Below are 27,559 nucleotides of genomic sequence, written 5' to 3' on the forward strand. Positions count from 1 at the left end.
CAGGGCTGTCCACCATTGAATATTTTACTTATACATTTACATGCAATATAAAAGAGGAGATACAATGTAAAGTTATGACATTTACTTATATAGCATAACGCCACCTGGTGTTCACTGTATATTAATGCACTTTCCACCGACTGAATTGTGTGCCAGGGACATGTTTTCCTATTTTTCTAACCAGAAGTGTGTACAAAATACTTCTAACCCACATGTAAGGGAAAGACCAGTCTATGCAGTAGCAAAGCAATAGACAGCAGAGCTGAGAAGATTGGGGCATCTGGGCACAGACTGACTTGTGAGATCCCTTTTTGCAGTTACAACAGCTTCCACTCTTCTGAGAAGGATTTCTACAAGATTTTGAAGGGTGTCTGCAGGAATTTTTGCCAATTCATCCAGAAGAGGATCTGTGAGGTCAAACTCTGATGTTGGGAGACAGGGCCTGGCTCGCAATCTCCATTCTAGCTCTTCCTAAGGTGTTCAATGAGTTTAAGGACGGGGCTCTGTGGGGCCAGACAAGTTCTTCCAAATCAAACTCATCCAACCATACCTTAATGGCATTTTACAGTTGGCACAATGCAGTCAAGCGTGTAACGTTCTCCTGGCATCCTGTAAACCCAGACTCTTACATCTCACTGCCATATACAGAAGCAATAAGTCACTGCACAAAATACATTTCCCTGCACTGGGGTCCAGTGGGGCGTGCTTTACACCGCTCCATCTGTTACTTAGCATTGAGCTAGGGGATATAAGGCTAGCATTCAGCTGCTCGGCCACAGAAAACCTATGCCATGAAGATGCTTATGTACGGTTCTGGTGAGGATGTTCATGCCCAGAGTGTTTTGAAGCACTGCAGTTATTGAATCAGAATATTGGTGACTTCTACACCCACTACATGAGCCTCAACTAGGCGAACCTGCTGGGTAACTTCATGTGTTCAACCACTTTGTAGTGGAGATGCTGTGGCTCCTTTCCACTGATCAACTATACCACTCATAGTTAATGGTGGAATATTTAGGAAGGAAGACAATCAGCATCTGATTCATTACACCGGTGGCATCCTATCAGAGTACCTCACCCGAATCCAGTGAGTTCTTTAAAAGGCCCCATGCCTAGGGGCTGGATTTTATACACCTGTGGCAATATTACTGAATGAAAACCCTAACATCAAATAATAGGCCGCGTGTCTCAATGCTTATGTCCATATAGTGTATCTGCCGTGGAACGTAGTGGGGAGAAACCTACAAGGGGAATGATCCCACTCACCTGTCTTCTCATCCTTGGTGCCACTGTAGGTAAGCGTAATAGTGCCTTCTGATGCCAGATCCAGTGATTGGCTTAGTTTTACTGGTCTAGATACTAGATTATTATCAATTTCACAACCGGCCACTGGACTGTCCCCAATCTGGCCACAACCACTGACAGGACCACAGATATTCAGCTAAAGTAAGGGCACAAAAATACAAATCAAATACAACTTACAGACAACATTAATTGATTAAAATTAATCTTTACATGTAGTGTTTGTTAAAGCATAGAACAAAAAATGAAGAAAATGCAGTAAAAAAAATATACAATATAACCCCCTTATGTATGTTTAATAGTTGCAAGAAAAAACCCATGAGAGTTTCTTCACTCCAATTACAAAAATGAAATAATTGTAAATTAAAAGAGGTCGGTCACTTTTCTCTGGTTAGTGCAGCTTTCCTCATAAACTGACCAGCACGTCTGTCATATAATGGCGGCTGGCGGAGGAGCATGTGAGCAGACCTGCATCAGCCTCCAGCCAGCACCACCAACTTTCTAAAAACAGTGTGGAGCTCAACCCGGAGTGAGAGGCCAAGTGCGACTGAAAACTTTATAACTTCAGCAACAAATGTGGAGCAGAGTACAACAGAAATGTGATCAGTCTTAACTGGAATACAATTCTGACAGTGGCAACTTCAGTCTTAATGAAGAGTGCCATTGACTTCTAAGACAGATTTCTCTAGGTATGTTCTGTGACCGGTGTGCAGGGCAGCGACCCTCACCTGTCAGGGACAGGGTGTGAAAAGCAACAACTACAGAATAGGACTTGACACCCTACTGTGAAGCTCAGGGACTGATTCAGCCTGTGACAGACGTGGTACCGGGTAAGGGTTTCCATTTATTCACCGAACAGAGACCTACACAGAAACAAAACTTCTTACCTTGTATGTCTTGCCATTGCCTTGTACCATGTATCCAGACTCATTCTTCAAAGATTCAAAGTTGTAAGTAAACCCAGTGTTTGGGTTTTCTACTAAACAGTCCTGCAGGTAAAACATAATTCACGGCTGAACGCATTGCGCGTACCCTAAGGTTATGTGGACACAGTCTTTTTGTAGAGTTTTTGGAGCAGAGCCTTACATTTTTGAGGAGTTGTGGCTTTGGAGCGTTTCTTCACAGTCTCTGCTCCAACAACAGCTCAAAAACCTCTGTGTGCACATACCCCTAGATAAAAAAAAAAGTAGGAAGTCTATTTTCTAACAAGTTTAGTCCTCACTTACCTCTTTTCCATGTATGTTTTTGATGACAGGGCAGGCGGCTTCTGTATTCCACAGAAAGGTGGCTACACAGTTGTTGTTAGAGATAAATCTAGGGCTGGAAAACTATTTAAAAAAATGAAGAAATACTTTAGACAAATTAATATCACCATTTAATGAGTGCAGATCAAGAATTGTTTGATCGACCACATGTAGGGGAGACCTCTACTCAACACCCTATAAAGCCAAACAAGGGGAGGGGGTAACAAAGAATCAGTGGCTGCAGCATTACACAGGCAGCAATTCTGCTTGCTTGACATGGAGGCTGTAATATATTTTTTATGATGGGCCACAATTTCCAGAAACAGCCGATCACTGCGCTGATTGCCAGGAGGAGCTGCTATAGAAGTGCCCACAATGACGAGACCACCCTGAAGATTAGGTCGTGTGACATTGATACACTTACCACAGCACCTTTCTCACATGTAAGATGCAATTGTGATGAATATAAAACCTCGTTATTTTCTTCATCTATACATTTAGAGCCATTTGTGTACTCAATGAGTATTTTTCCACTGTCTTCAATGACTGGTTCCTTGCTGGCCACACCTAGGTTGTTGATGGCTACGGTTTCATGAAGTTTATCCTGCATTTAAAAGATGCGGTAGAAGAATGGAAAATGCTGTGGTTTAAAAAGTAGGAAACTATGCAGGTGGCTTAATACTAGACATACACTGAAATGGCTCATTTCGATGTGAAGCAGGAAGGATAGGGCATGTTTAATTAAAGGGAAGTTAGCAGAAAATTACATGGTTTAAATCACGTTTGTGTCTCAAGTTTTTTGTTTGTTTTTTTTTGTTTTTTTTACAAATTTTAGACCTTTTTTTCATATTACAATCTATATTAAAAAAAGAACGCCTGCAATTTTCGCACTGACCCCGGAGCTTTTTTAGACGCTAACGTTATAATTTTTCATGATATAACACATGTACATAGCCACAACTGTGGGTTCTCAACAAAATCTCTTGCATTGATAGGTCTACTGAGGCGGTGAAAGATGATGGAAGGGGGAGCGGGGTCAGCTGTGAGATTGCCTATTGTGATCTGTGGATCCGGTGTCCTCAGCTGTGTATTGAGGTGTTACCTGTCAATGTAGTCCTGCCTTTGTTGGGAATAAAACTCCTATTCCTGATTAAGCAGGGAATGAGTCAAAAAAAGCCCTGGTGGCTAGTGTGAAAATTGCAAGATTACTAATTTTGTTTTTTCTTTTAACAAAGACCGTAATATGGAAAAAAAAAAACATTGCCAGAATTTGAAAAATAAAAAATATACACTTAACCCAAAAAGGCGATTTATACAAAAAGTCCTTTTCTAAGGTTAGCTTCCCTTTACGCTGCTCTAATCAGGTCGTAAACCCAAGGAACACGTGCTCCATTTCACTGCAGCGCCACCCCAAGCAAAATGAAGCATTATACAATTCCCCCCAAAGCATTTTCTAGAGCAAGTTCTATTCTTCATAGCCATTCTTCACTCTAAAACAAGAGATAAAGATCCTAAATAGTGGACTAGTTAAGATAACTAAGGATTCCCTATTAGAAAATTAAAATAGAGTTTTATAAGCCAGAAAATGTAATTAAGCAAATAACAGTAGCAAAAAGCAACTCTAAAGATACTTACAGATACTTTCTCATAACCCATTTGGCATACAGCAGCAAATGGGTCACATCCCTTTAGTGGAACCAATGAACGACACACATTAATGTAATACTTTTTGTGAGTCTCTTGTGTTTGATCCATGGCAAACCAGTTTGAAGAATGTTCTCCTTGTACTTTAGATAAACTGTTAAATGAGGGAAACCATTATATATTAATGAAAATGAGTCCGAACACAGCGCTCAGTATATCCCATGAGCCCTGAAACAGTGGTGAGGTCTAGTGCTATAGCAGGAATGTCACTGGGCCTCCTGGTTCTCAATCAATTAGCAAGGGCAGTGGGCTGTTGCAGTAAGATTTTTTACTTTTGACTTGGTCTTTTATTAAAAATCTTTTTTTTTGGAAAACAGCAACATGCCAAAAAGACCATTATGTGACAGCATTGTCTATCTGCTGCTACATTCTCTATAATAGCTGCAGCTGTGACATCACATGGACTGTGCACAGAACCGCTGCAGCCAATCACCGAGCTCAGTGGCTCTGCGAATGTAGACGACATAAGATAATGAGCTCAGTGACTGACTGCAGCGGTGATGTGTGCAACTGACATGATATAACTGCTGCAGCCAAAAACACAAGAGACAGGAGCAGTGGCAGAGAATGGGCGCTGGACCCGGGGAGGGAGCGTACTATCTGATTTTGCCATTTTACCATTCAGATACCACTTTTACAAAAAAAAAGTGAACAATCCTGTTAATGACAAAAAATACCTTACTACAATGAATTGATAAATATTACTCTTTTATTTACATATATGTTTTGGATCATTGTCCTGCAGCATACCCCAAGCGCACTTCAGCTTGAGGTCACAAACAGATGGCCGGACATTCTCCTTCAGAATTTTTGTGCTAGAAAGCAGAATTCATGATTCCATTTACCACAGCAAGTCTTCCAGGTCCTGAAGCAGCAAAACAGCCCCAGACTATTACACTACCGCTATCATGTTTTACTGTTGGTATGATGTTCCTTTTCTGAAATGCTGTGTTACTTCTACGCCAGATGTAATGGGACATACACCTTCCAAAAAGTTCAACTTTTGTCTTGTCAGTCCACAGAGTATTCTCCCAAAAGTCTTGATGATCATCAAGAAGATTTCTGGCAAAACTGAGATGAGCCTTTAGGTTCTTTGTGCTCAGCAGTGATTTTCATTTTGGAAATCTGCCATGCATGCTATTTTTGCCCAGTCTCTTTCTTATGGTGGAGTCATGAACACTGACCTCAACTGAGGCAAGTGAGGCCTGCAGTTCTTTGGATGTTGTTGTGGGGTCTTTTGTGACCTCTTGGATGAGTCGCCGTTGCACTCTTAGGGTAATTTTCGTCAGCCGCCACTCCAGGAAGGTACACCACTGTTCCAGGTCTTCGTCATTTGTGGATAATGGTTCTCACTGTGGTTCGCTGGAGTCCCAAAGCTTTAGGAATGGCTTTATAACCTTTTCCAATCTGATAGATCTCAATTACTTTGTTTCTCATTTGTTCCTGAATTTATTTGGATTGCAGCATGATGTCTAGCTTTTGAGGATCTTTTGGTCTACATTACTTTGTCAGGCAGTTCCTATTTAAGCGATTTATTGACTGAGAACAAGTGTGGCAGTAATCAGGCCTCTGTGTGGCTAGAGAAACTGAACTCAGCTTCCCAAAGATGTGATTAACCAGTTAATTTATGTTTTTAAGGGAGGGGGCGTGGTCACTTTTCACACAGGGCCCAATAGGTTTGGATATCTTAATCCCTTTATAAAGACCTTCATTTAAAAAATGCATTTTGTGTTTACTTGTGTCTAATATTTAAATTTGTTTTGTGATCTGAAACATTTAATTGTGACAAATATACAAAAGAATAAAAAATCAGGGAGGGGGGAAACACTTTTTCACATCACTGTACACTGTACTGTAGCTATTGTGCATATTTAACCACCGCTCTCAAGTTCCCATGCAATTTAGGTAGTTGCTGGCTAATGAAGTTCGGCCAACAGCTATCTTCCTTGACCCTGCCATACACAGAAACGCTCCCTCTGTCAAGTCCTCCTATGTTCTCTATGAGAGAGCTGTGATCAGACATCTCTGGTGGATGCTTATCTCTTAGAGAACAAAAGGATCGACATTCCGAAATTAGACATCCCAATGTGTATGAGGACCTGAAGACAGCAGAGGTGGCATTCCCTTTGGTAAGGAGCTGTAAACAATAAAACTGGAAATAGGAGTTAGCTGGAAAGCAGTGCAAGTTACAAAAAGTAAGTTCCTTGCAAACTTGCAGATCTAAACACCACATACCAGCATATCCCCATTTTTAGCATGGGCATAACCTTATAACTGCCACTAAACAAGAAGAGCAGCTATAAAGAATTAAATATATTTGTCAGCTCATTTATAAGAAGGCATCTATAATTTTTTTTAAATTAAGTATTACACGATTTGAATTATATTATTGTTTTCACATACCTGGAAAGATCATACTGTTCATCATTTTCCTTATCCACCACAACACACTCCACTGGTAACGCCGGGCAGGCATATTTTGTATACCACTTGAAGTTATATGTATTGTTGTCTTCTTTCTAAATAGAAAATACATTCTTTATGCACCAGTTTATCACTTGCATAAGGCGTCTTCCAACCCCTTTCTTTTAATTTTCATGTTGTGTGTGTAATGTTAAAAAATACATGGCACACACACTACTCGCCTATGTTTTTCCTCCCGACACTCCTGTTGCACTGGCTGGGCTTTCCATTGCTCGATTTCACATCATTCTCTTCCAGAGTTGTTGACACGTGACCACTGTAGCCAATCAGTGTCCAGAGTAGCATTATAGTTGCCACCATTGATTGGATGCAGTGGTCAGGGGTAGACAACAGTGGCATGGGGTCAAGGTGATTATATGCCATTTATTTTATTTAGTGCACGCTAGAGTAATATGTAAATTAAAACAAAGGGGAAAAAAACATCTTCATCACTCATTATGTAGTATAGAAGGGACAAGTTTTAACCCCTTAAGGATTGAGCAATTTTTCACTTTTTATATCCCTTCTTCCAATAGCTGCAACTTTATTTTTTCATTAACTGTAGTTTTGAATGACCCCATCCATTTTATCATACGTTTTACTGGAAAATGTGAAATTGCAAAAAAAAAACAAAAAAAAAAAACACACAAATTCCGCAATAGTTTTTGGGTTTTCTTCTTTCTGCGTTAACCCAAAAACTATTGCGGATGTTCTTCTTTCTGCGTTCATCCTGCAGTAAAAATTACCTGGAAATATAATTGCCAGGTGAGTGCAATTAAAGGTTAAACAATACCAAACTTGAATATTTTGTTTTAAATTTAAGTGGTGAAAAAAAATTCTAATTCATTAAAAAAAAATAAAATAAAAAAAGAAAAAGTAGATCGAGCCGCCATGTTCCAAAGCCCACAACATTGTTAACAAATATTCAGTCGATAGAGACATTTGAGGGCTCATTTTTTGCACAGTGACCTAATGTTCTTAAAGATACTATTTTGGGGTAGTTACGATGCTTTGATCACTTCTTAATGCAATTTTAGAGTTGCAGCAACCAAAAACCAGCAATTCTGACATTGATTTTTTACCCTCTGAAGAGTTTTTACAGATCGGGTTAATTAATTTTATATTTTCATAGAACGGACTTTTCTGAACACGTTGATGGCAAAAAAATATTTACATTTCTTCATTGCTAAAAATGGGAGAGACTTGAATTTTTATATCTTTTACATTTTTAAAAATATGTATTCTTTGTTAGATGCCTTAGGTGACTTGAACCTTTGATCATCTGATAGCATCTACTGTATACAGCAACACTACAGTATTGCTGTATACAGTAAAAATAACTATTCTATGACGCCCAGCCAAAGGCTGGATGCCACAGAAGCGATTACATGAAAGGCATGGTGCGTTCAGCAGGCCTCTGGATGCCATAGCAACCCACAGGCTCCCTGCGACCGAGTTGCAGGAAAGCCGATGGCCAACTGAACGATCGCCTGTGACGGTGCTGTTCGAGGCAGATGGCAGCTATATATTATAGTCAACATCTGCCCTGTGTGGGCAGGCTCAGCTTCTGAGTCTGCTCCAAAGTCACTGACACTCTATGAGTGAATATATCCTTCAAGGGACGTTGAAGTTAAAAGGGTAGTTAACTAAGAAAAATTAGGCCTATTTACATTATCATCAAGATTTATATACCAGAACACACTCAAAGGGAATCTATCACTCCATTCCTGCTGCCCAAACCACAGGCCAGGCAGCACGATTGCAGCCAGGTGTATGGCATTTCAAAGAAAATATACTTTGCCGAGCTCGGCACTATAGGGAGAGACGACAACAGTCTGACGCTGCCCCCTGACAGTTTTTCCCCCACACTGCTTCAGATGATTGACCGGTTTCTCACATGTGTGTATATAGGGGAGAAGCCAGTAAGCATCTGTAATTCTTCCCTTTTATTTTATATTGCATTTGCTTGTATGCATATCTTTATCATTTCATCTTTTCTAACCTTTTTTAAAGCACAGTTTCTTTTTATATGTTAACTCTAAAATGTAATAAGTATGTGATTTGCTGCTCTAAACATTACCACCAACCCTGAAAAGAGGGAGAGTATAGATTGGTTGTGTTACTTGTGTATGCCAGAAAGCAAGAAAAGTACTGGTACCTGTCAGGCGCTTGGGAAAGCAAGGTGGTGTGTGCGCCACAGTGCAGGCATCTCAATAGCCTATCAAAACAGTGAAAGGTGGCAGCGAAAAGTGTAAAAGTGTGGAGTGGATGTGTGAACGGACTGTGGGGTGTGACAGGTGAGTGAAAGAGTGAGTGAGTATGAGTAGCGGAGATCCCCTTTACAGTAGCATCTGGGGCATACGTGCCATGAGCAAGTAGTATTCGCGAACAAAGGCACAGAGGCTCTTTTGTTAAGGCATGCGCTCCTGGTAATGTAGCTCCAAGGAAACTACTTGGACAAGCAGCATTACAAGGCTAATCCATTCATATGGACAAGCACTTGTGCCCATGTAAACTATGAAGTCTACAAACCCTTCATTGTGCTGATCAGCAGGAGTCACAAAACTCTGATCTTACCAATCAAACATTATTAGCCTAAAGCCAAGTTTACAGGACTGTATTTTCTGTCCAAATGCGGCCATTTTTTTTCACAGACAATGTTATTCAACAGGGCTGGTAAAAAACCCATTCAAGACTATGGGTGCGCAAAAGAAATAAAGATAAAATAAAAACAAAATTCTGGATGAAAAACATCCACTTTTTTAATACTCGCAATAACCTAGCCTAAGGAGGAGTCATCAGTATTAATATCCTTGATAAAAACCCATTTAAGTCTAAATTAGGGCTAGTATATAGACATCCTATTGGAATCTTTGCATTTCAGTTGCTAAAACAGTTTCTTTCAGTAGATTGTACCTGATATTCTGGCTGACCAATATCTATACTTCTGTCACATAGAAAAGTGATCAGAGAAGAGCGAGGTGTTTTCTTCTGATCATTGTAGGCAGTTCCATCAGTGTAGCTGAGCTGGATCATTCCATCATAGTAGGAAAGCTTAGAGTTACCAACACCAAGGTTCCAATGATCTTTGCTCCTGAGATAAAAAAACAAAACAGCAGATGTTTTAATGCTTTACAATCATACTATGATTATTAAAAGGGGCTCTACATGGCTTAACCTTAAGGCCCTCATATAGATAAGACTAATGATAGCTGAACCGACCATCAATGGGTTTGGCTGACACTCTAATGTGCATAGGCACGCCAGCCAACGTGTCGATGAGGAATGTCTGGTTTCAGACTACCAATCGCTTTTTCTCCCAAGGTTAAATCGCCATCAGAGATACCAGTCAGCAGCTTTCTCACAGAGAACCCAGGAGTGCTTGGATAAACGAGCACTCCTGTGTATGGGAGAGACAGCAGCGATAGCAGACAGGCAAATATTGGCCGAAGCATCCACGTAAGGTGTATGGCCTGCTTAGGAACAGACCTTTAAAATCAGGTCAGCGATGGTCTGACTAATTAAAGGGGGCTTCTGTGGACCCTTCATTGTTTACCTGGCATATTTCTGTCCTCTTGCAAGTGGCTGTGCTTGATATTACAGCTCAGTCACTGATCTACTATTAAAATTACAGTGCGGTTACTGGTAAACTATGCCCCTACACTCAAATGGTAAATTAGGTGACTGTCAGCCCCCATCAACCTGATAGGCCATCAATTTTGTATACTTAGAAAAACATATCAAGCCACAGTACAGAAATGGATTTCCACTAGCTTACGTTTTAGCCACTTGACAGGCTCCAGAGTTGGGTTCACAAAGTTCCTGGGTTACATTGCCACAAACATTTATATAGAAATTGTACAGGTCACTAACAATCTTGTAGGTTCCAGTTTTATTTGTCAGCGGTGACAAATCAAAGTAAAAACCTGTAAAATATAAAATAAAATTCCATATATGATCATTGCTTCATATAACAGTGGATAGGAGGTTCTGTTAGCATTCTATTATCTTGCTTCAAATACAGTAAATGCTCTATATCATTAGAAATATGAGAGGAATTGGTCATTTACAATGTCTGTTGTGTACCAGCATAAAGGCTATGTGCCCACGATGCAGAAATGCTCAGGATTTTTTCCTGAGCGTTTCTGCATCTCCCTGGCAGAAAAAAATGCATGCGGATTGTACATGCGGATTGTACATGCGTTTTCCTGCCAGGGACAAGCGGATGTGAAGCGTTCTTCACATGCATTTCCGCATGCGGGTTGTCAAGCGCTTTCCACGCGATTTTAGCATCACTTGGAAAGTGCTTGTCAACTTCACACTATATAAATCCATGCAACCAGCATGGATTTATATACTGTGACCGAGAGAATGGTAAAAAATAAATATATACTTACCTTCTGATGGCCCCCGGTGTCCTTCCGATCCGTCCTGGCTTGCTGGCAGCTCGCGATCGTCTAAAAGGACCTGCCATGATGTCATTTAGTCATGTGACAGGTCACGCGACCGCTGACGTCGGTGGTCACGTGACCCGTCACATGACTAAATGAAGTCATGGCAGGTCCTTTTAGACCATCACGGGCTGCCGGCAAGCCAGGACGGATCGGATAAGGACACCGGGGGCCATGAGAAGGTGAGTATAATGTATATTTTTTATTTAAATTTTTTTTTTTTTTACAGGTACTATGGTACCCGGGTCTGGAGGAGAGCCTCCTCTTCTCCAAACCCGAGTACCATCCGCACATTGAACCGCATGATATCTGCATGTGCAGATGTAGTGATGCGGATGTCATGCGGTTCAATGCAAGTCAATGACGGCGAAAACGCCGCGATTCCGCAAAATAATTGGTAGTGCTCCGGATTTTTCCGCAATGATAATCCGCAGCGGAATTTTCCGCAGCATGTACACAGCACATGCGGATTATCATTGGGGGACATAGCAGGCCTTCTACCAAGCGTTTTTTTAAGCATTTCTGCAGCGGAACTGACGCTGCGGAAGTGCTTAAAAAACGCATAGTGGACACACAGCCAAATACTTTATTGAAGACTATTGCATTATTTCTCTGGTTCAAGGATATGCCTGCACGGACGGTCAGTTACACATTAATATACCAAACTCCTTCAATGGAATGTTTACATCAGACAATGAGCAGTGTGAGCAGCCTCTTCTTACATCAACACCTCTGGGATCTTCAGTATTAGATGAGATATGAAGGGTGGACAGCTGTGTGAACAGCCTTTTCTTACCTCAATACTCCTGGTATCTCCAGTATAAGGTCACACACAATGAAGACAGCAGTGTGAGCGGCATCTTATTATCTCACCTCCTCTGGTATTTCCAACATTAGATCAGACAGACATGGTGGAAAGCAGTGTGAGAAGACTCCTCTTACCTCACCTTCCCTGGTATCTCCAGTATTAGATCAGAGACAAGGCGGACAGCAGTGTGAGCAGCCTCTTACCTCAGCACTCCTGCTAGCTCTAGCGTTAACAGCTACATCAGTGTGCTTAAATAATTGAACATGACCAGTAGAACTGTATTTCTGATCCTCTGATTTTTTACAAAACTTCTGGTCTGTATTATCATTTTTTGAGACCCAAAACTTTATTTTTCATCTATTTTTTTTTTTTTTTTTTTTACTCACTTATATAGCGCCATTAATTCCACAGTGCTTTACAGACATTATTGGCACTGTCCCCATTGGTGCTCACAATTTAAGTTCTCTGTCAGTATGTCTTTGGATTGTGAGAGGAAACCGGAGGAAACCCACGCAAACACAGGGAGAACATACAAACTCCTTGCAGATGTTGTCCTTGGTGGGATTTGAACCCAGGACTCCAGCGCTGCAAGGCTGCAGTGCTAACTACTGAGCCATGAGCCGCCTTTTTTTCTGTGAAACAATGGTAATTTGAACTTTTTAATGGTTTTAGAGAACATACACCTTTTGCACAAACATGATGTAAAAAAAAAAAAAAAGCATTAGCTTACCAGAAACTGATTTTTCGGAACCCATGACAGCAACACGAGAGAAAGGATCCGCCCAAGGACAGGAAACCTACAGGCTAAAAAGGGCGACATCTCTCCCTCGCATCAGTTGGATTACAGAGCATGAGAGGACCTCCAATGGTTATTACAATAAAAACAAACCAAACAACCAACACCACATAACTTAAGGTGCGGAATATAACGCTAGCGAATTGAGTGCTCACCCACACGTGACGGGAGGGAATAGAAGGGTGCTGTCATGGGTTCCAAAAAATCCAGTTACCGGTAAGTAACTAAGACTTTATCAATCACCCATGACAGCACCATGAGAGAATTACAGAGAAAAATAATAATCTAGGAGGGACCACAACCTGGAGCACCCTTCTCCCAAAGGTGAGAGATTGGCAGACGCACCCATATCCAATCTATAATGCCTATAGAAGGTAGACGGAGAGGACCGGGTTGCTGCCTTACAAATCTCTTCAATTGAGACATTAGATCTCTCCACCCAGGAGGTTGCCACGGCCCGAGTGAAATGAGCCTTTAAATCTTCCGGAACCACATTGCCACTTTATAGTAGGCTAGGGAAATTACCTTCCTAATCAACCTAGCAATTGTGGGTTTTTGTTATGCTCACGCCCGGACAGACTGGTGTGAGCATGGTTAGTGGTCCCACTGGGCCACGAACCGAGGAGTGCCTGGAGGGGCGTGACTAGGGGCCTCGCCAGATCCGACAACGAACACATGGCGGCTTAATCGACTCCGTGGTCCGAGGTGGGACGTGGAAGGTGGTCCAGGTGCTACTCCAGGTCAGACCCCGGTCACAGCTGTTGACCCACACCGGGGAATGCAGAAACGGGCAGGTTTGGCTGTTATACAGACGGGCGGGTACTGGCAGACACGGCTGGTATACAGATGGGCCGGTACTGGCAGGTAGGAAAACAGGCTGGATAGGGACCAGTACAGACTGGGATACAGGAACAGAGCCGCAGGTGCGGCGGACAAGCGGAGCAGAGCAGAGCCGCAGGTGCGGAGGACAAGCGGAGCGGAGCAGAGCCGCAGGTGCGGAGGACAAGCGGAGCGGAGCAGAGCCGCAGGTGCGGAGGACAAGCGGAGCGGAGCAGAGCCGCAGGTGCGGAGGACAAGCGGAGCAGAGCCGCAGGTGCGGAGGACAAGCGGAGCAGAGCCGCAGGTGCGGAGGACAAGCGGAGCAGAGCCGCAGGTGCGGAGGACAAGCGGAGCAGAGCCGCAGGTGCGGAGGACAAGCGGAGCGGAGCCGCAGGTGCGGAGGACAAGCGGAGCAGAGCCGCAGGTGCGGAGGACAAGCGGAGCAGAGCCGCAGGTGCGGAGGACAAGCGGAGCAGAGCCGCAGGTGCGGAGGACAAGCGGAGCAGAGCCGCAGGTGCGGAGGACAAGCGGAGCAGAGCCGCAGGTGCGGAGGACAAGCGGAGCAGAGCCGCAGGTGCGGAGGACAAGCGGAGCAGAGCCGCAGGTGCGGAGGACAAGCGGAGCAGAGCCGCAGGTGCGGAGGACAAGCGGAGCAGAGCCGCAGGTGCGGAGGACAAGCGGAGCAGAGCCGCAGGTGCGGAGGACAAGCGGAGCAGAGCCGCAGGTGCGGAGGACAAGCGGAGCAGAGCCGCAGGTGCGGAGGACAAGCGGAGCAGAGCCGCAGGTGCGGAGGACAAGCGGAGCAGAGCCGCAGGTGCGGAGGACAAGCGGAGCAGAGCCGCAGGTGCGGAGGACAAGCGGAGCAGAGCCGCAGGTGCGGAGGACAAGCGGAGCAGAGCCGCAGGTGCGGAGGACAAGCGGAGCAGAGCCGCAGGTGCGGAGGACAAGCGGAGCAGAGCCGCAGGTGCGGAGGACAAGCGGAGCAGAGCCGCAGGTGCGGAGGACAAGCGGAGCAGAGCCGCAGGTGCGGAGGACAAGCGGAGCAGAGCCGCAGGTGCGGAGGACAAGCGGAGCAGAGCCGCAGGTGCGGAGGACAAGCGGAGCAGAGCCGCAGGTGCGGAGGACAAGCGGAGCAGAGCCGCAGGTGCGGAGGACAAGCGGAGCAGAGCCGCAGGTGCGGAGGACAAGCGGAGCAGAGCCGCAGGTGCGGAAGACAAGCGGAGCAGAGCCGCAGGTGCGGAGGACAAGCGGAGCAGAGCCGCAGGTGCGGAGGACAAGCGGAGCAGAGCCGCAGGTGCGGAGGACAAGCGGAGCAGAGCCGCAGGTGCAGAGGATAAGCGGAGCAGAGCCGCAGGTGCAGAGGACAAGAGGAGCAGAGCCGCAGGTGCAGAGAACAAGCGGAGCACAGCAGGGTAGAGCAGAGCCGCAGGTGCGGAGGACAACCGGAGCAGAGCAGAGCACAGCAGAGCCGCAGGTGCGGAGGACAGGACAGGGCTCTGTTCACATGGAACAGACTGGGAAACACCGGAAGATAGCTAGAACACAGGAGGTAGAAACGGAGGCAGAGAAATAATGGGACAAGCAGAACCAGATACACACAAGGTGCTTGCCATGAAGTAGCAAGTGGACACAAAATTCACAAACAGAAGTACAGAGACAACGAGTAGGAGTTAGGTACTGGTTCAGACACTGCAGGAAAAGGGATGGATCGGACATAGAGAAACAGGTAACGGGCTAGGACACAGTTCAGACAGGAACTGACACAGGAACGAGCCTGGGCATTCAGCCCCCAGGGTGGCGAAAACAGACTAGAAGTCACAGATACAGGTAACAGGCCTGGGTACTCAGCCCCCAGGGTGGCGGAAACACTAGAAGTGACAGATACAGGTAACAGGCCTGGGTACTCAGCCCCCAGGGTGGCGGAAACAGACAAGGTTAAGGACAGGACCTGGCAACTCCCAGTTGCACAGAACACAATGAAAGAAAGTGTTGCTCAGGCACCTCCCACTGGGTGGAGGAGGTTTAAGTATCCAGTGACTCACAGCAATAGGCTGGGGACACATTAGGCCTGCGCACACTAACTTTAAGAATCAGGAAGTACCAGCGCTCTGCCCTAAGCCAGCAGACAAGAGACATGCACACAACAAGCAGAGAAGTACAGAGCACAGCCTGGAATGGTAAGTAAATTGGCGGTCTTGCATTGTGGGAGATGGTAAGCCATGCCAGCACGCCGCCTGGGATGTTACAGTTTTGAGGCTCTAAACCTTTTCTTAGAACCCTGGAAGGACACAAAAAATGATCCATCCTTTCTCTAGGTCTTTTGTAGAGGACAAGAATCTGATATCACATCTTCTAATATCCAAAGTATGCAGTCTTTCCTCTTTCTGGTTCTTCGGATTAGAACAAAAGGCAGGAAGGATGACTTCCTGTAGTCTATGGAACAGACGCTACTTTGGGAAGGTATGGTAATCTTTAAGCCAGATCCAGCCTATCATCTACAATATGGGTAATTGTGGAGCTAAAGGAGGAGCCTGAATATCACAGACTCTTCTGGCTGATGTCAATGCTATCTTGAGTGAAAGAACCTTAAGGGTTGCCGAATTTAAGACTTCAAAGGGGACGTCTGTCAGACTGTAAGAACCAAATTTAAGTCCCATGGTACTAGGTTTACCTTAGAAATGGGCCTAGATCTTAATGATGCTTTAATAAACTGTGGTACCCAATAATTAATGGCCAAATCACAACTGTACAGAGCCCAGAGAGCCGCCACCTGCACTTTTAGGGTACTGGTGCACAACCCTAACTCAAGGCCCTTTTGCAAAAATTTCAGAATCTTTCCCACTGGTGCAGCCTTTTAGACCCTGGAACCTGAAGAGGATAAAAATTTCTTCTATGTCCTAGCCTATATCTTGGTCATGACTGGCTTCCTACTCTGAAGCAGAGTGGTAATGAGATTAGGGGAAACACCTCTCTCTCTCAACAGCGCCCTTTCAAATTCCACGTCATCAAGTGAAGGCTGGGTGCTTGTGGATGGTATACTGGCCCTTGAGAAAGAAGCTTCGGAACCTCTGGAAGGACCCATGGATCGGACACTGACATAATTCTGAGCCATGAAAACCATGGTCTTTTGGGCCAGAAGGGAGAAACTAACACAATCCTCGCCCTGTCCTCCCTGATCTTTCTTATGACTAGCCAGATCAGAGCTACTGGAGGGAACGCAGCTGAAATCCCAGGGGATCAGGAAAGCATCTATCGCTAAGGGATTCTTCCTGGGGTTCAGGAAACAAAACTCTTTCACCTTTCGGTTTAGCTTGATGGGAAAGTAGTATATGACCGGGAGACCCCATATCCGAACTATCTGATTGAAGATGTCCCGATTCAGCCCCTACTCCCCTTTTCTTAGAGGACTGCGGCTTAAGAAGTTTGCTTTGGTTTTCTCCTTCCCTGTTATATGCAGAGCAGTCAGGGAGAGGAGATGACTCTCAGCCAGCTGGAATAACATCAGTGTTTTGAACATAGTTCACCCCCTGGCGATTTATGTAGGCCAGATACTTGAATGCCCGAGGGGATCCTGACCATGTAGGGATACAAGGAATTTACTTACAGCACCTTCACTGCCAGTCACACCTTACATTAGATGAAAGTACCATCTCACTCCTAGTGTAGACCCCCTGGACCACCTCCCTTCCTGGATGCGCCCCCCACACCGTGGGACTCGCATCCGTGGTGACAATTTGTTCATTTTAACCACCCAGGGAACCCACCTGGACAGGTTTGATCCATTCAACCATCACCGGAGGGTTTGTACTGATTGTATGGATAGTGCCCCTTAAGGGAGATCTCGTTTTGAAAAATGTCCCATTGCAGAACTCTGGAATGGAATTAGGCCCACAAAAAAACAGCTGGAAAGCACAATGTCAAAGTACCCAGGAGGGACATTGCAACCCTAAGGGACATGGAGCGGACCTCTAAAGCTCTTTTCACTTGACCCTGGATTTTACTTATTTTAGACACTGAGAGGAGACATTCCTGCGCTTTAGAGTTTAATATGAGACCCAGAAACTCATGACTCTTTAGGGGTACTAATCTGGATTTTTTTTAGATTCAGTAACCAGCCCAGGCCTTTTAGGGTATCTATCACCTCTTCTAGCCGACTTCTACACTGGTGGACTGATTTGCCTACCACCAGGAAATGATCCAGATAAGGGATTATCAACACTTCTTTCTCCTGCAGATGAGCCATGACTTCCGCAATCACCTTTGTGAAGACCCAAGGGACTATGGCCAGCCCAAATGGCAGGGCCCTGAATTTTAAGTGCCTAACCACCCCGTCAATGACTATAGCAACTCTAAGGTATTTCTGATGTTGCATATGTATGGGCACTAGTGATGAGCGAGTATGTGTTATGTTTGAATCACTCCCGTGTGCATGATTTGCAACTGTTTGACAGCTTTAGTACATGTGAGGAATGTGTAACAAATAGACATTTCACAGCAACCGCTGGCTTCAGGGCTCCCGTTGAGGTTTCCCATGTTTGCTTAAGAAAGAAGTTTTTCAAGGGGTTCTCTCAATGACCACATCACCAAAAGGATATTTCCTTTTGAAGGAGGGAGGCAGAGAACCCCTCTTTGGTTTCTTCCACTCTTTCTGCACTAAAGCCCGGATTTTTTAATTTGACAGAAAGGATTTCTGTTTTCTTTGTATAGGCCCAGGAACATTATATCCTGAATTTGTCTGGTCTAGTGTCTACAATGTCCATCATGGATCTGACTGCTTTTGCCTATCCACTTCTTCCAGCAGAAAACAATGGCGCCCTGAGCCACTATCTGAAGAGAAGGCCAGCGGGGAGGAACCAGCCGATTAGTCCTTGAACTCTGAACTAGAAGAGGCATCCAACACAGGGAAGATTTCACTAACCCCTTTTTTTCCTTTGTTCTTTCCTGATAGAGGGGTCTAAGAGATTCCTTAACCTCCGCTTTTATAATGGTTGTCAAGTCAGTGACGAAATTAGGGGACTCCTCCACTACTGTCTTCTCTATGGAGGGCTGACAGAGCCTCTTCTGATAGGAATCGGGCACTAAGGCCCTACAAAGTGCACACTCCTTGTGCTTGGTTTTAGCAACACACTTCCTTCTCTGGCAATAAATGACAAGAGAGAAGGGGAAACGACATTTCCAAGTGAACTTTTATGAAGATCACTTACCACCTTGATGCAATCGAATGGTACCGGTATAAAGGAAGGACACGTGTCTGCTTGGATATCATCTCTAGAGGCTGCATATTCATCCACCTTTGCTAGAGCTTCACTGACTGAATCTGCTTTCTCTTGCAGAACCCCATCTTTCTGTGGTTCCGGCTGCCCCCCCACTGGCATGGGGATGACGCCGCTGCACCTGCTCCTGGGGTTTCCCATCCACCTGCTGAGACTGCTGCTGCTTTGAATCTGCCTCCATTCTCCTGAAGGGGACAGGTGAGCTGGGAAGTACCTGATCAGAGGGCCAGCTTCTTTATATACTGGCCTCTGTGCCCCTCTGGTATCCCCAGCAGTTCCAAGTCACGTGGATCCTCCTCTTGGCGCCACTATTCGAATGAGAAAAAGAGGTAGTGCCCCCACACACAGACTGAACATGCCTCCCGGCATGTCCTCCTCCAGGCGCATCCGTTGCCGCGTCATTGGCCGCGTTACAGGATAAGTAATCGGTTGTGCCCCCAGCGGCGTCACAGGCCGAATCACTGGCCGCGCCCCTCAGCCATACTCCTCCACTTCCAGGAGAAAGCACTTGCGGTTTGACCACGTTGCAATATATCGCTGTAGGGGGGGAAAGAAGGGACAAGCTATCCATGAGCCACGCCAGAGCTTCCACTTGGAGCCACCATGCCACATCCAGGGACCCTGCACCGGCCGAGGCAGAGAAGGGATTCCTGCCTGAACCGGCTGGCCAGGACTGGGAAGAAAAAAACTTCTTCATCTTCACTCCACAGATACAGGTAAGCCTGTACGAGGTTCACCAGTCAAGGATAGGAAACCAACAACTGATTGCGAGGGAGAGGTGCCGCCCTTTTTAGCCTGTAGGTTTCCTGTCCTTGGTGGGCGGATCCCCTCTCTCGTGGTGCTGTCATGGGTGATCGATAAAAAGTCAATTCTGCAATTTTCATGTATTTTTTTATATTATTTATATATTCTATAGTATTTCATGGTGTAGAAAATTATGCAATATTTTTCAAGTTTAGACAAATGCAGCGAAAAGAAATGTTAATTTTGGTCTTAATTTAGAAAATAGGAAAAGCAGAGGAGGATTAATTTTTTTTGTTTATATATTTTTTTTTTTTTACATTTTTCGTTCCTCCCCTCATAAGCGAGTGCATGGTGCAAAGTGCAAATGTCTGTAGAGGTGGGGTGAGGAGGAATAATTTGACAGACAACAGTACATACTTAAATAATATCCAAGATTTTCATTATAATCATTTTCCAACCTTTCTGAAGTAAGCCAGCAATTAAGAATATCTTGATTTTAAGGAGTACTTTCATATTTGGAAATTGTGATTTACACGTAACACTCAATTAAAGCTTCACCAGTAGAGATATATGAAAGCCTTGGTGTATGTAAATGAATACTAACTTTTGTGATGGGCCCAAAGATGAAGACCATACATCCTAAAATCAGAACCCCAAATACCATCATTAAGGATTTTGTCCTGTAACTTTACAAGTATCTCAGTATAGACAATAATATATTAAAAAAGGTCAAAGATCTAGTTCCATATTTTGCTTCTAATAATTCTTGTTTAAAGTTTTATGCTCATACTTAAATATTAATTATATTTCGGACTAAGAAGAGTTTTTAAAAAAGAAGATAGGCAGTTATGTAGCACATTTACCAGCTTGTGGATCTGCAACTATACAGTGATCCCCTTCTGTTCTGGATACGACACATGCAGCGGCAGTATTCCATTCAAATGCATAGTAGCAATCCTCAAAACTCTTCAGTATGGGGGGGCTCTCGTGGTTACCTAGATATAACAAATATTTCTTTGCTAAACAAAACTGTAAACTATTTATGTTCTTCTCACAAAACCAGAATCACAATCTTTAATGCATGAGCACATAGTAGGTAATGTTATTTAACACAGATCATTCTGCATGGCAAGGTTAACTAGACATCATCCAACTGAAAGCCTCCCTTCCTGCCCTACTACGTCATAGAGCGGGTATAAGGATCCCACTCTGTGTCCACACAAGGTAGATGCCGGCTGAACAGCCAGCATCTGCCTGTAACAGCAGCAGCCGATCACTGATGTTAACCTGTTGAATACCAAAATCAATCACTGACGAGAGCATTTAAACCGCAAGATCCTGCCCACCATCCATTCCCAGCACCTCTACTCCCGCCCATGCGTGATCTCACGTGACTTAAAGGGGTTTTCCCACAGACAAAAGTTCATTTTAATCAATAGATCTTTGAATAATAATAATAAGTTCCACAATTGGATATGTTTAAATAAAATGTCCCTGTGCTGAGAAAATCTTATAAATGTGCCCCTGCTGTGTACTGTGTAATGGCTGTGTCTGACCGTGCTGGAACATGGTCTGATCATACCACAGCTCCTGGGCAGGGGGGGAAGCAAAAGAGTGTACAGACAGGATAGCAGGGGATCACAGCTGATTCTTTCTTTGAAGTAAAACATTGTTTAAAAAGAGGCAGTGAATTCTTTTACCTCACAAAAAGAATCAGCTGTGATCCCGTTCTGTTATAGCTGTATACTCTTTTGCTTTCTCCCCTGCCCAGGAGCTGTGGTATGATCAGACCATGTTCCTGTACGGTCACACAGTCATTACACAGTACACAGCAGGGGCACATTTATAAGATTATCTCAGCATAGGGACATTTTATTTAGACACATCCAATTGTGGAAGTTATTATTATTCCAAGATCTATTGATTAAAATTAACTTTCGTTTGTGGGTAAACCACCACGGGGTGCTGATGAGTGCCCATGACCGCTGAAACCCTGCTGAAGACCCCCCATGACCGCCATGATAGCATTCCTGTGGCTGGTCAGCATAAGAGACTGTGATTATAACAATATACTGCAATACCCAAGAATTGCGGTAAATAGTATAAGCAATCAAAAATAATGAATTATCACCCTTCTGACCTGGTAAAAACAAAGAAAGATTAAGAAAAAAAAAATAAGCATACTTGGCATCAGAAAGTAACTAGCTTTAGTGAGAAGATGGAAAATTCGGGCAGAGCCATGGCAGACTTTGCCAACTAGGAACTTCAAAATTGAAAGCTGATGAAAACAGTCAGTATGGTGATCTGATTGACGGCCTCTATGCCTGGAATCACCACTATGGCTCTGCTACGTGCAGCTGAATGCTACGTTACAGAGCTTCTTACCCAGCATAGATCAGCTTCAAAATACACCAGAGATGAAATGTAACTGAACCAGCTGAGAACTAGTAACATGTACCTGGGCTGCACATCAGGGTGATGTTGGTGTGAATTTGGTTCTTTTCCGCACAAGTTGACCCATCTGTGTATTCAAGAACTATGTGGCCATTAACAAATTTTGGTGGAGTCAGAAACTTCCCTAAGTTTTTCTTGCCATTAGGACCTGAAAAAAAATTACAAAAAATACTCATTTATTTGTCAACTTGTTGGAGCTTTATATTATTACATTTCTAATATCTATCCATCTACTACATATTTATGTGTATCTATCAAATAGCAAACTCAGTATACTAAGCTCCTTAAAAGGTGACAAAAGCCATAAAATCGTAGTATTACTGACAAATGTATCCTTACCTACTGCACAGACTGCCGCATGGTCATCACAGACGCTGGCATCTCCTGTCTGCAGGACATCATGGCAGACATTAATATAGAAGCGGCTCTTATCTGATGGGTTCAAGCTTACTGCCTCCCAGTTTTGAGGATTACTGGATTCTGAATAAAATGAGATCCACTGTGTAAGAGGAATCCTAGATCCTTTGTAACAGCAATTACATGTCCTATTTATCTGTAAGCATGAGCACTTGATTCTGATTATAGTGTTATACATAATAGGACACATTCATCAAAGCTAAAGTTACACACTGACGTGTATGAACTTCTCTACCACTGGAATGACAAGTGATCACATGCATCCTCATGTTCATCTACCAACTAGTCACATCTGGCTTCTTCCAATTCTCTTCTATTGAAAGAAGGCATATGAGGCTAGCCAACACATGACCGCAACGATACAAATCATATAGGTGAGTTCACGTAACTGCCCACCTGCACGGGGAATAGTGACAGCGTGCACATCTCAAGCTGTCATTAATTGCCAGCAGTCACACAGTGAGACTGCAGACTTTTCTTTGTAGAGTGGACAACCTTTTTAAACAATGAAAATCGCAATAAATTTATATAAATGACCTCTTCTAGGCTCTGGGGAGGATGTTGTCTGAAAGATAAGTCTGCCTTCAGAGAGAATTATACATGAAGGGGAGTTACCAGTGTGATGGCCGCTCTCTGCTCTCCTGATCTCACTGCAGAGCTGTGTGTGATTACACCTGACATATACCCAGTTTCCTCTCAGCTTCAGCTTCCAGCTCACAGGCAGACATGGGTGTAATATTGCTGCAATATAGCAGAGCTCAGAGAGCTGCAAAAAAATGTGTTTGCAAGAAGACATATTTCATGTCTCCTGTTCTGTGTTAGTAACTTGTCTCACACTGGTAACTCCCCTTCATATAAAATAAGCTCTTGGGCCAAGTTATCTTCTAGACAACATCCTCCCCAGAGCCTGGAAGAGGTCATTTACAAAAAGTGATAAAAGATGATTTTTCAACAAGGCATCTGATATGAGACATACAGGGATCACTCTCCTCAGCAGTCTATAACCTGTATGCCCATATTAATAGTTTATATGGGTCAAATGTGGTGACAGATTCTCTTTAATGTACTGAAAACTGGGGAGAAAAAAAAAAATTATGTGGGGTGACTTGGTGAGACCAATTCTGCAGTTGTTGCTCAGGTTTAATTTGTACGTGTGCAATAAAAAAAGACCGATAACTTGAGTCTGCAGATCAGTACAGTTGCAACAATAGCAACTAAATATAGTTTGTGTTTTGGCGTTTTTAACCCCCTTTTTAATATTTTTTTAACTTAATTTAATGTGATTTGTTTTTATCTCTGATTGAGCTGTTTGTTTGTTTTTTGCAGGTAAGTTGATGTTGCTACTGGCACTACTTAAATTACTTAAAATGATTTGATCGGGTTTTTTGATCAGGTACCATATAGGATAAAAAAAATGTAGATTTTGAAAGATCATATTTTTACATTTATTTTTAAGAAAAAATGCCCCTGATGGTGTAGATATCATTTAAAATGACAGATCAGCTGATTTTTTTTATTCTATGCATGAGACAACAGTAATGCTACAAAACAGATCTGATTCTCTTACCGGCAGTGCGTATCAAATTAAACAAGTTGTATTGCTTCTTCTTGGACTCCACATAGCACATGTCCTCCTCCTTTTTCAGACATGCATATTTGGTTTGCCAAGAAAAGAAATAAGTACAGTCCGCTTCACTCTCAAATTCAGGAACCCCATTTCCAGCATTCACTTGAATAAATACACAATATATTTAGATTATTAGTGGAATATATTTCTGTTCCATTCATTCTATCAGATAAGGAAGAAGTCATGTGAAACAGCCTCAACTTAGACCCTCCCTGCATAAGTACTACAAACATGCAAACTATAAGTAATATTTGGTTTATAGATACATGTAGAGGAAAGACTAGAAATGTCACTATTGCTATACACTAGAAGAAATATATCACAAGGAACAAAGATGAACAATATTGAAACCCCCCTCTCCCTCCCGCACACGAATCAAAAGGCCAGACAGAACATTTATGAGCAAATGAGAATACCCAAATGGCGCTGTCTTGTTATACAATAGTGTCAACACCATATGGTAGCCCACCCCCCAACACATCTAACCATACAGATCCCTTTATTCCAACCAAATAACCAATAGGAAAGAAAACCCTGTAAAAAAGTGTATATGAGCAATTGCCAACTATAAAAAATATACATATGTATGTGAACAATTAGACAGTAATTGCCCTTAGCTAAACCATAGAACATGATCAATAAATACAAGTGAGCTACAGTGCAAAAGGGAAAAAGAAATGTAGCAAATATACCCAATAATTATATGAAAAGGTTGGCAAAGAGGTGGTACACTAGATGCCTCGTGTATTACTGCCCTCTAGGGGTAAGGTAGCGGTTCACATGGGGCAGCTACCCTGTGCTTGGAAAGAGCAGTCCTTTGGAGCCACAAACTCCCTGAAATGATTTCAGTATTTCTGCATATTACTAACTAAAATATTCTCACAAATGCAGGCTACTTTTAATTTTTAAATACCTAACTGACCATCATAAACCTCTGCACAAAAACTCAGTTCTAGTAATTCCAGTAGAAAGCCAGCTAGGATGGAGTTGCTGTATAGAGTAAGTCTTTACAGATGCTATTATGTGCACAGAAATCATGAACCTTCATACAGCAACTTCGATCTAGTCATCACTCTAGTGAGGCAGCTACAATGGAGTTGCTGTATACAGGATGTCCTTATAGACAATAATGTGTGCACAGAAATCACAAACCTTCACACAGCAACTCCTTTCTAGTCATCTCTATAAGGATGTCATCCATACAGGAACTCCATTCTAGCTGGCTCACTACAGACACTACAATGAGCACATAGATCATGGACCTCAACCATGTTCACTTTCCAAATAGACAGAGTTTGCCAGAATTGGTGTAAAATTGCCAAAAAAAAAACACATTAAAAGTTGTAAAATTTCAAGCCATTTTACACCAAATATCCTGTAAAAACGTGCTTGATGAATCAAGGCTGATTGTGTTACTTAGATACGTTTAGATGTAATAGATGAGTTATTGGATTAGACACAAGCTGATGTGTGTAATAAATGCTGTTGCTCTAGTTTTGGACACACCGCGAGTCTGCACGCTGCTTCATATGGAGACTTAATGCAGAGCACTGACGCCTGAAGCACACAAACACAGAATCTGGGGGGGGGGGGGGATGTCCTATATGAGCTGAGCATACTGGGCAGCCAATCACAAGATGGCTCCTGTCACATACGGAGATAAAAATCAGGTGAGATTCTCTTATCTGGGGCATACTAACTGTGTGCAGGGCGGGGGGTGTCAATTTTATACAGCATCTTAAAAAGGTAGACAGAGGTTTGTGCTCAGATCTGGCAGGATTCATGGTGGACCTATCAATTCACTAAAATATCAAAATAGATAGAAGGCACTCACCGGTACTTGTAAAACTTGCTTCTTTATTGTTGCATTAAAATCACAAAAAGCTGGGGGGTATAAGTGTAACACATGTGCCGACGACAGCAGTGTCGTTTGAGGCGCGAAACGGCCGACATCGGCACATGAGTTCCAAGTGTACCCCCCAGCTTGTTGTAATTTTAATGCAACAATAAAGAAGCAAGTTTTACAAGTACCGGTGAGAGCCTTTATCTATTTTGATATTTTACATGGACTTTCATACTTTACATAGAAGTTAATGTACCCGGTCCATATGGGATAGGTGCTTAGTCCTGCAGAACAGAGCAATTAATGAAAGCACAGGTGCCGGTTTTCTGACTCATTCTACAGATTTGCTATCAATTCACTAATTTTGCGTTTGGTATAGTTGATTGTTCATAGAATTAAAGGGAGTGCATCATCAGAAATTAACCTACTGTTTAAAGCTAGTTTTTGCATTGCATGTAGTTTTAAAAAATATTTGGCAATTTTTTTTTTTCATATCACAATGTTTATTAGAAAAACAAAATTAGCAACCTTGCAGCTTTGACACTGGCCACTGAGGCTTTTTTTTAGACTCATACTTCCTGTCCTCTTGAAGAGTTTTCAGCAGAGGTAGGATTATAATGACAGGTTACACCTCCATATACAGCTGAAAACATTGGACCCCCCAATCACAACTGACCCTGCTCCCCCTCCCTTCACAATGACCTTTGCACATGCTCATTAGATAATTCAATACAAAAGATTGAGTCAAAGTCTGACCATTGTGACTATGTACATGTGTTATTTCCTGAAACAAAAAGGAAAAAATTGCAAGTTTCTAATTTTTAATTTTAATATAAATTGCGGATATGGTTAAAATTAATTGTATTAAAAAAATAGCATTTTAACGCAAAAAAAACGGATTTAAACAACAGGATATTTTCTGATCATTGCTTTTTATAGCAATTGTCAAATATTTTCTGCTATTTAAAAAGAAGCCTAGTATAAACACAGGAAATATCGTATTTTGTGGATTATAATCCAAATGCAGATTACTGGGAAATGAAAAGGGGGGTGCGGCTGTGGTGGAGCAGGGTCCAGGAGGCAGGGTCGCTGCTGCAGGAAGCTTGCTATGACAGCAGGAGTGGGGAGATTCTGCGACCTTCAGGCTGGGGGGAGGGGGTGTTCAGCGTATCGAAGATGCGGCGGGCCACAGGCTTTCACAAAATGTTGCCAGAGCCCCACACTACCCATGGTTTTCAATGCAGTGAACTTCGGGAAAATTGCCGTCAGGGGTGTCTAATGTGCAGATTAGGATCACAAGTACTGACAAAAAAAAAAAAACCCACACCAAATAGTACTTATTTGACCCTGTTCCCCCAATGTATTTCCCTGGTCAGATTGAGGCAGTCTCCGGTTTTGTGCTGTAGGTGCCATCTAGTGACATTATAGCGCCTGCTGCTCTGAGACTCAGACACACAGATTGAATGGTGGAAAAGGGAGCCTCCTCAACCATTGAAATCAACAATGTATGCATCCCGAGAATTCAGATGCCATTAAAATCAAGACGCTGGGAGTGTGTAAGGGAGGAAAGGGATCACGGTCCTGTAAGAACCAGGCCTCTCAATTCATGGGCAG

General features: G+C 43.3%; 1 protein-coding gene across 1 annotated transcript in view; it reads right to left on the minus strand.

Annotated features, from left to right (window-relative positions):
- IGF2R (insulin like growth factor 2 receptor) overlaps positions 1–27,559 on the minus strand; it is a 209,529-nt gene that overhangs the window by 83,236 nt on the left and 98,734 nt on the right. The window contains exons 11-22 of the mRNA XM_073672755.1: positions 24,043–24,204; positions 22,398–22,538; positions 22,063–22,206; positions 20,468–20,599; positions 10,492–10,639; positions 9,630–9,807; positions 6,654–6,769; positions 4,182–4,344; positions 2,971–3,150; positions 2,529–2,630; positions 2,190–2,291; positions 1,267–1,441 (exon numbers count right to left, since the gene is read on the minus strand). Coding sequence (XP_073528856.1) covers positions 1,267–1,441; positions 2,190–2,291; positions 2,529–2,630; positions 2,971–3,150; positions 4,182–4,344; positions 6,654–6,769; positions 9,630–9,807; positions 10,492–10,639; positions 20,468–20,599; positions 22,063–22,206; positions 22,398–22,538; positions 24,043–24,204 — 1,743 coding nt within the window. The remainder of the gene's footprint in view (positions 1–1,266; positions 1,442–2,189; positions 2,292–2,528; positions 2,631–2,970; positions 3,151–4,181; positions 4,345–6,653; positions 6,770–9,629; positions 9,808–10,491; positions 10,640–20,467; positions 20,600–22,062; positions 22,207–22,397; positions 22,539–24,042; positions 24,205–27,559) is intronic.

This window comes from Phyllobates terribilis, unplaced genomic scaffold, assembly GCF_046119375.1.
Source record: "Phyllobates terribilis strain yellow unplaced genomic scaffold, ASM4611937v1 Scaffold_3__8_contigs__length_932513732, whole genome shotgun sequence".
Classification (NCBI taxonomy): Eukaryota; Metazoa; Chordata; class Amphibia; order Anura; family Dendrobatidae; genus Phyllobates; species Phyllobates terribilis.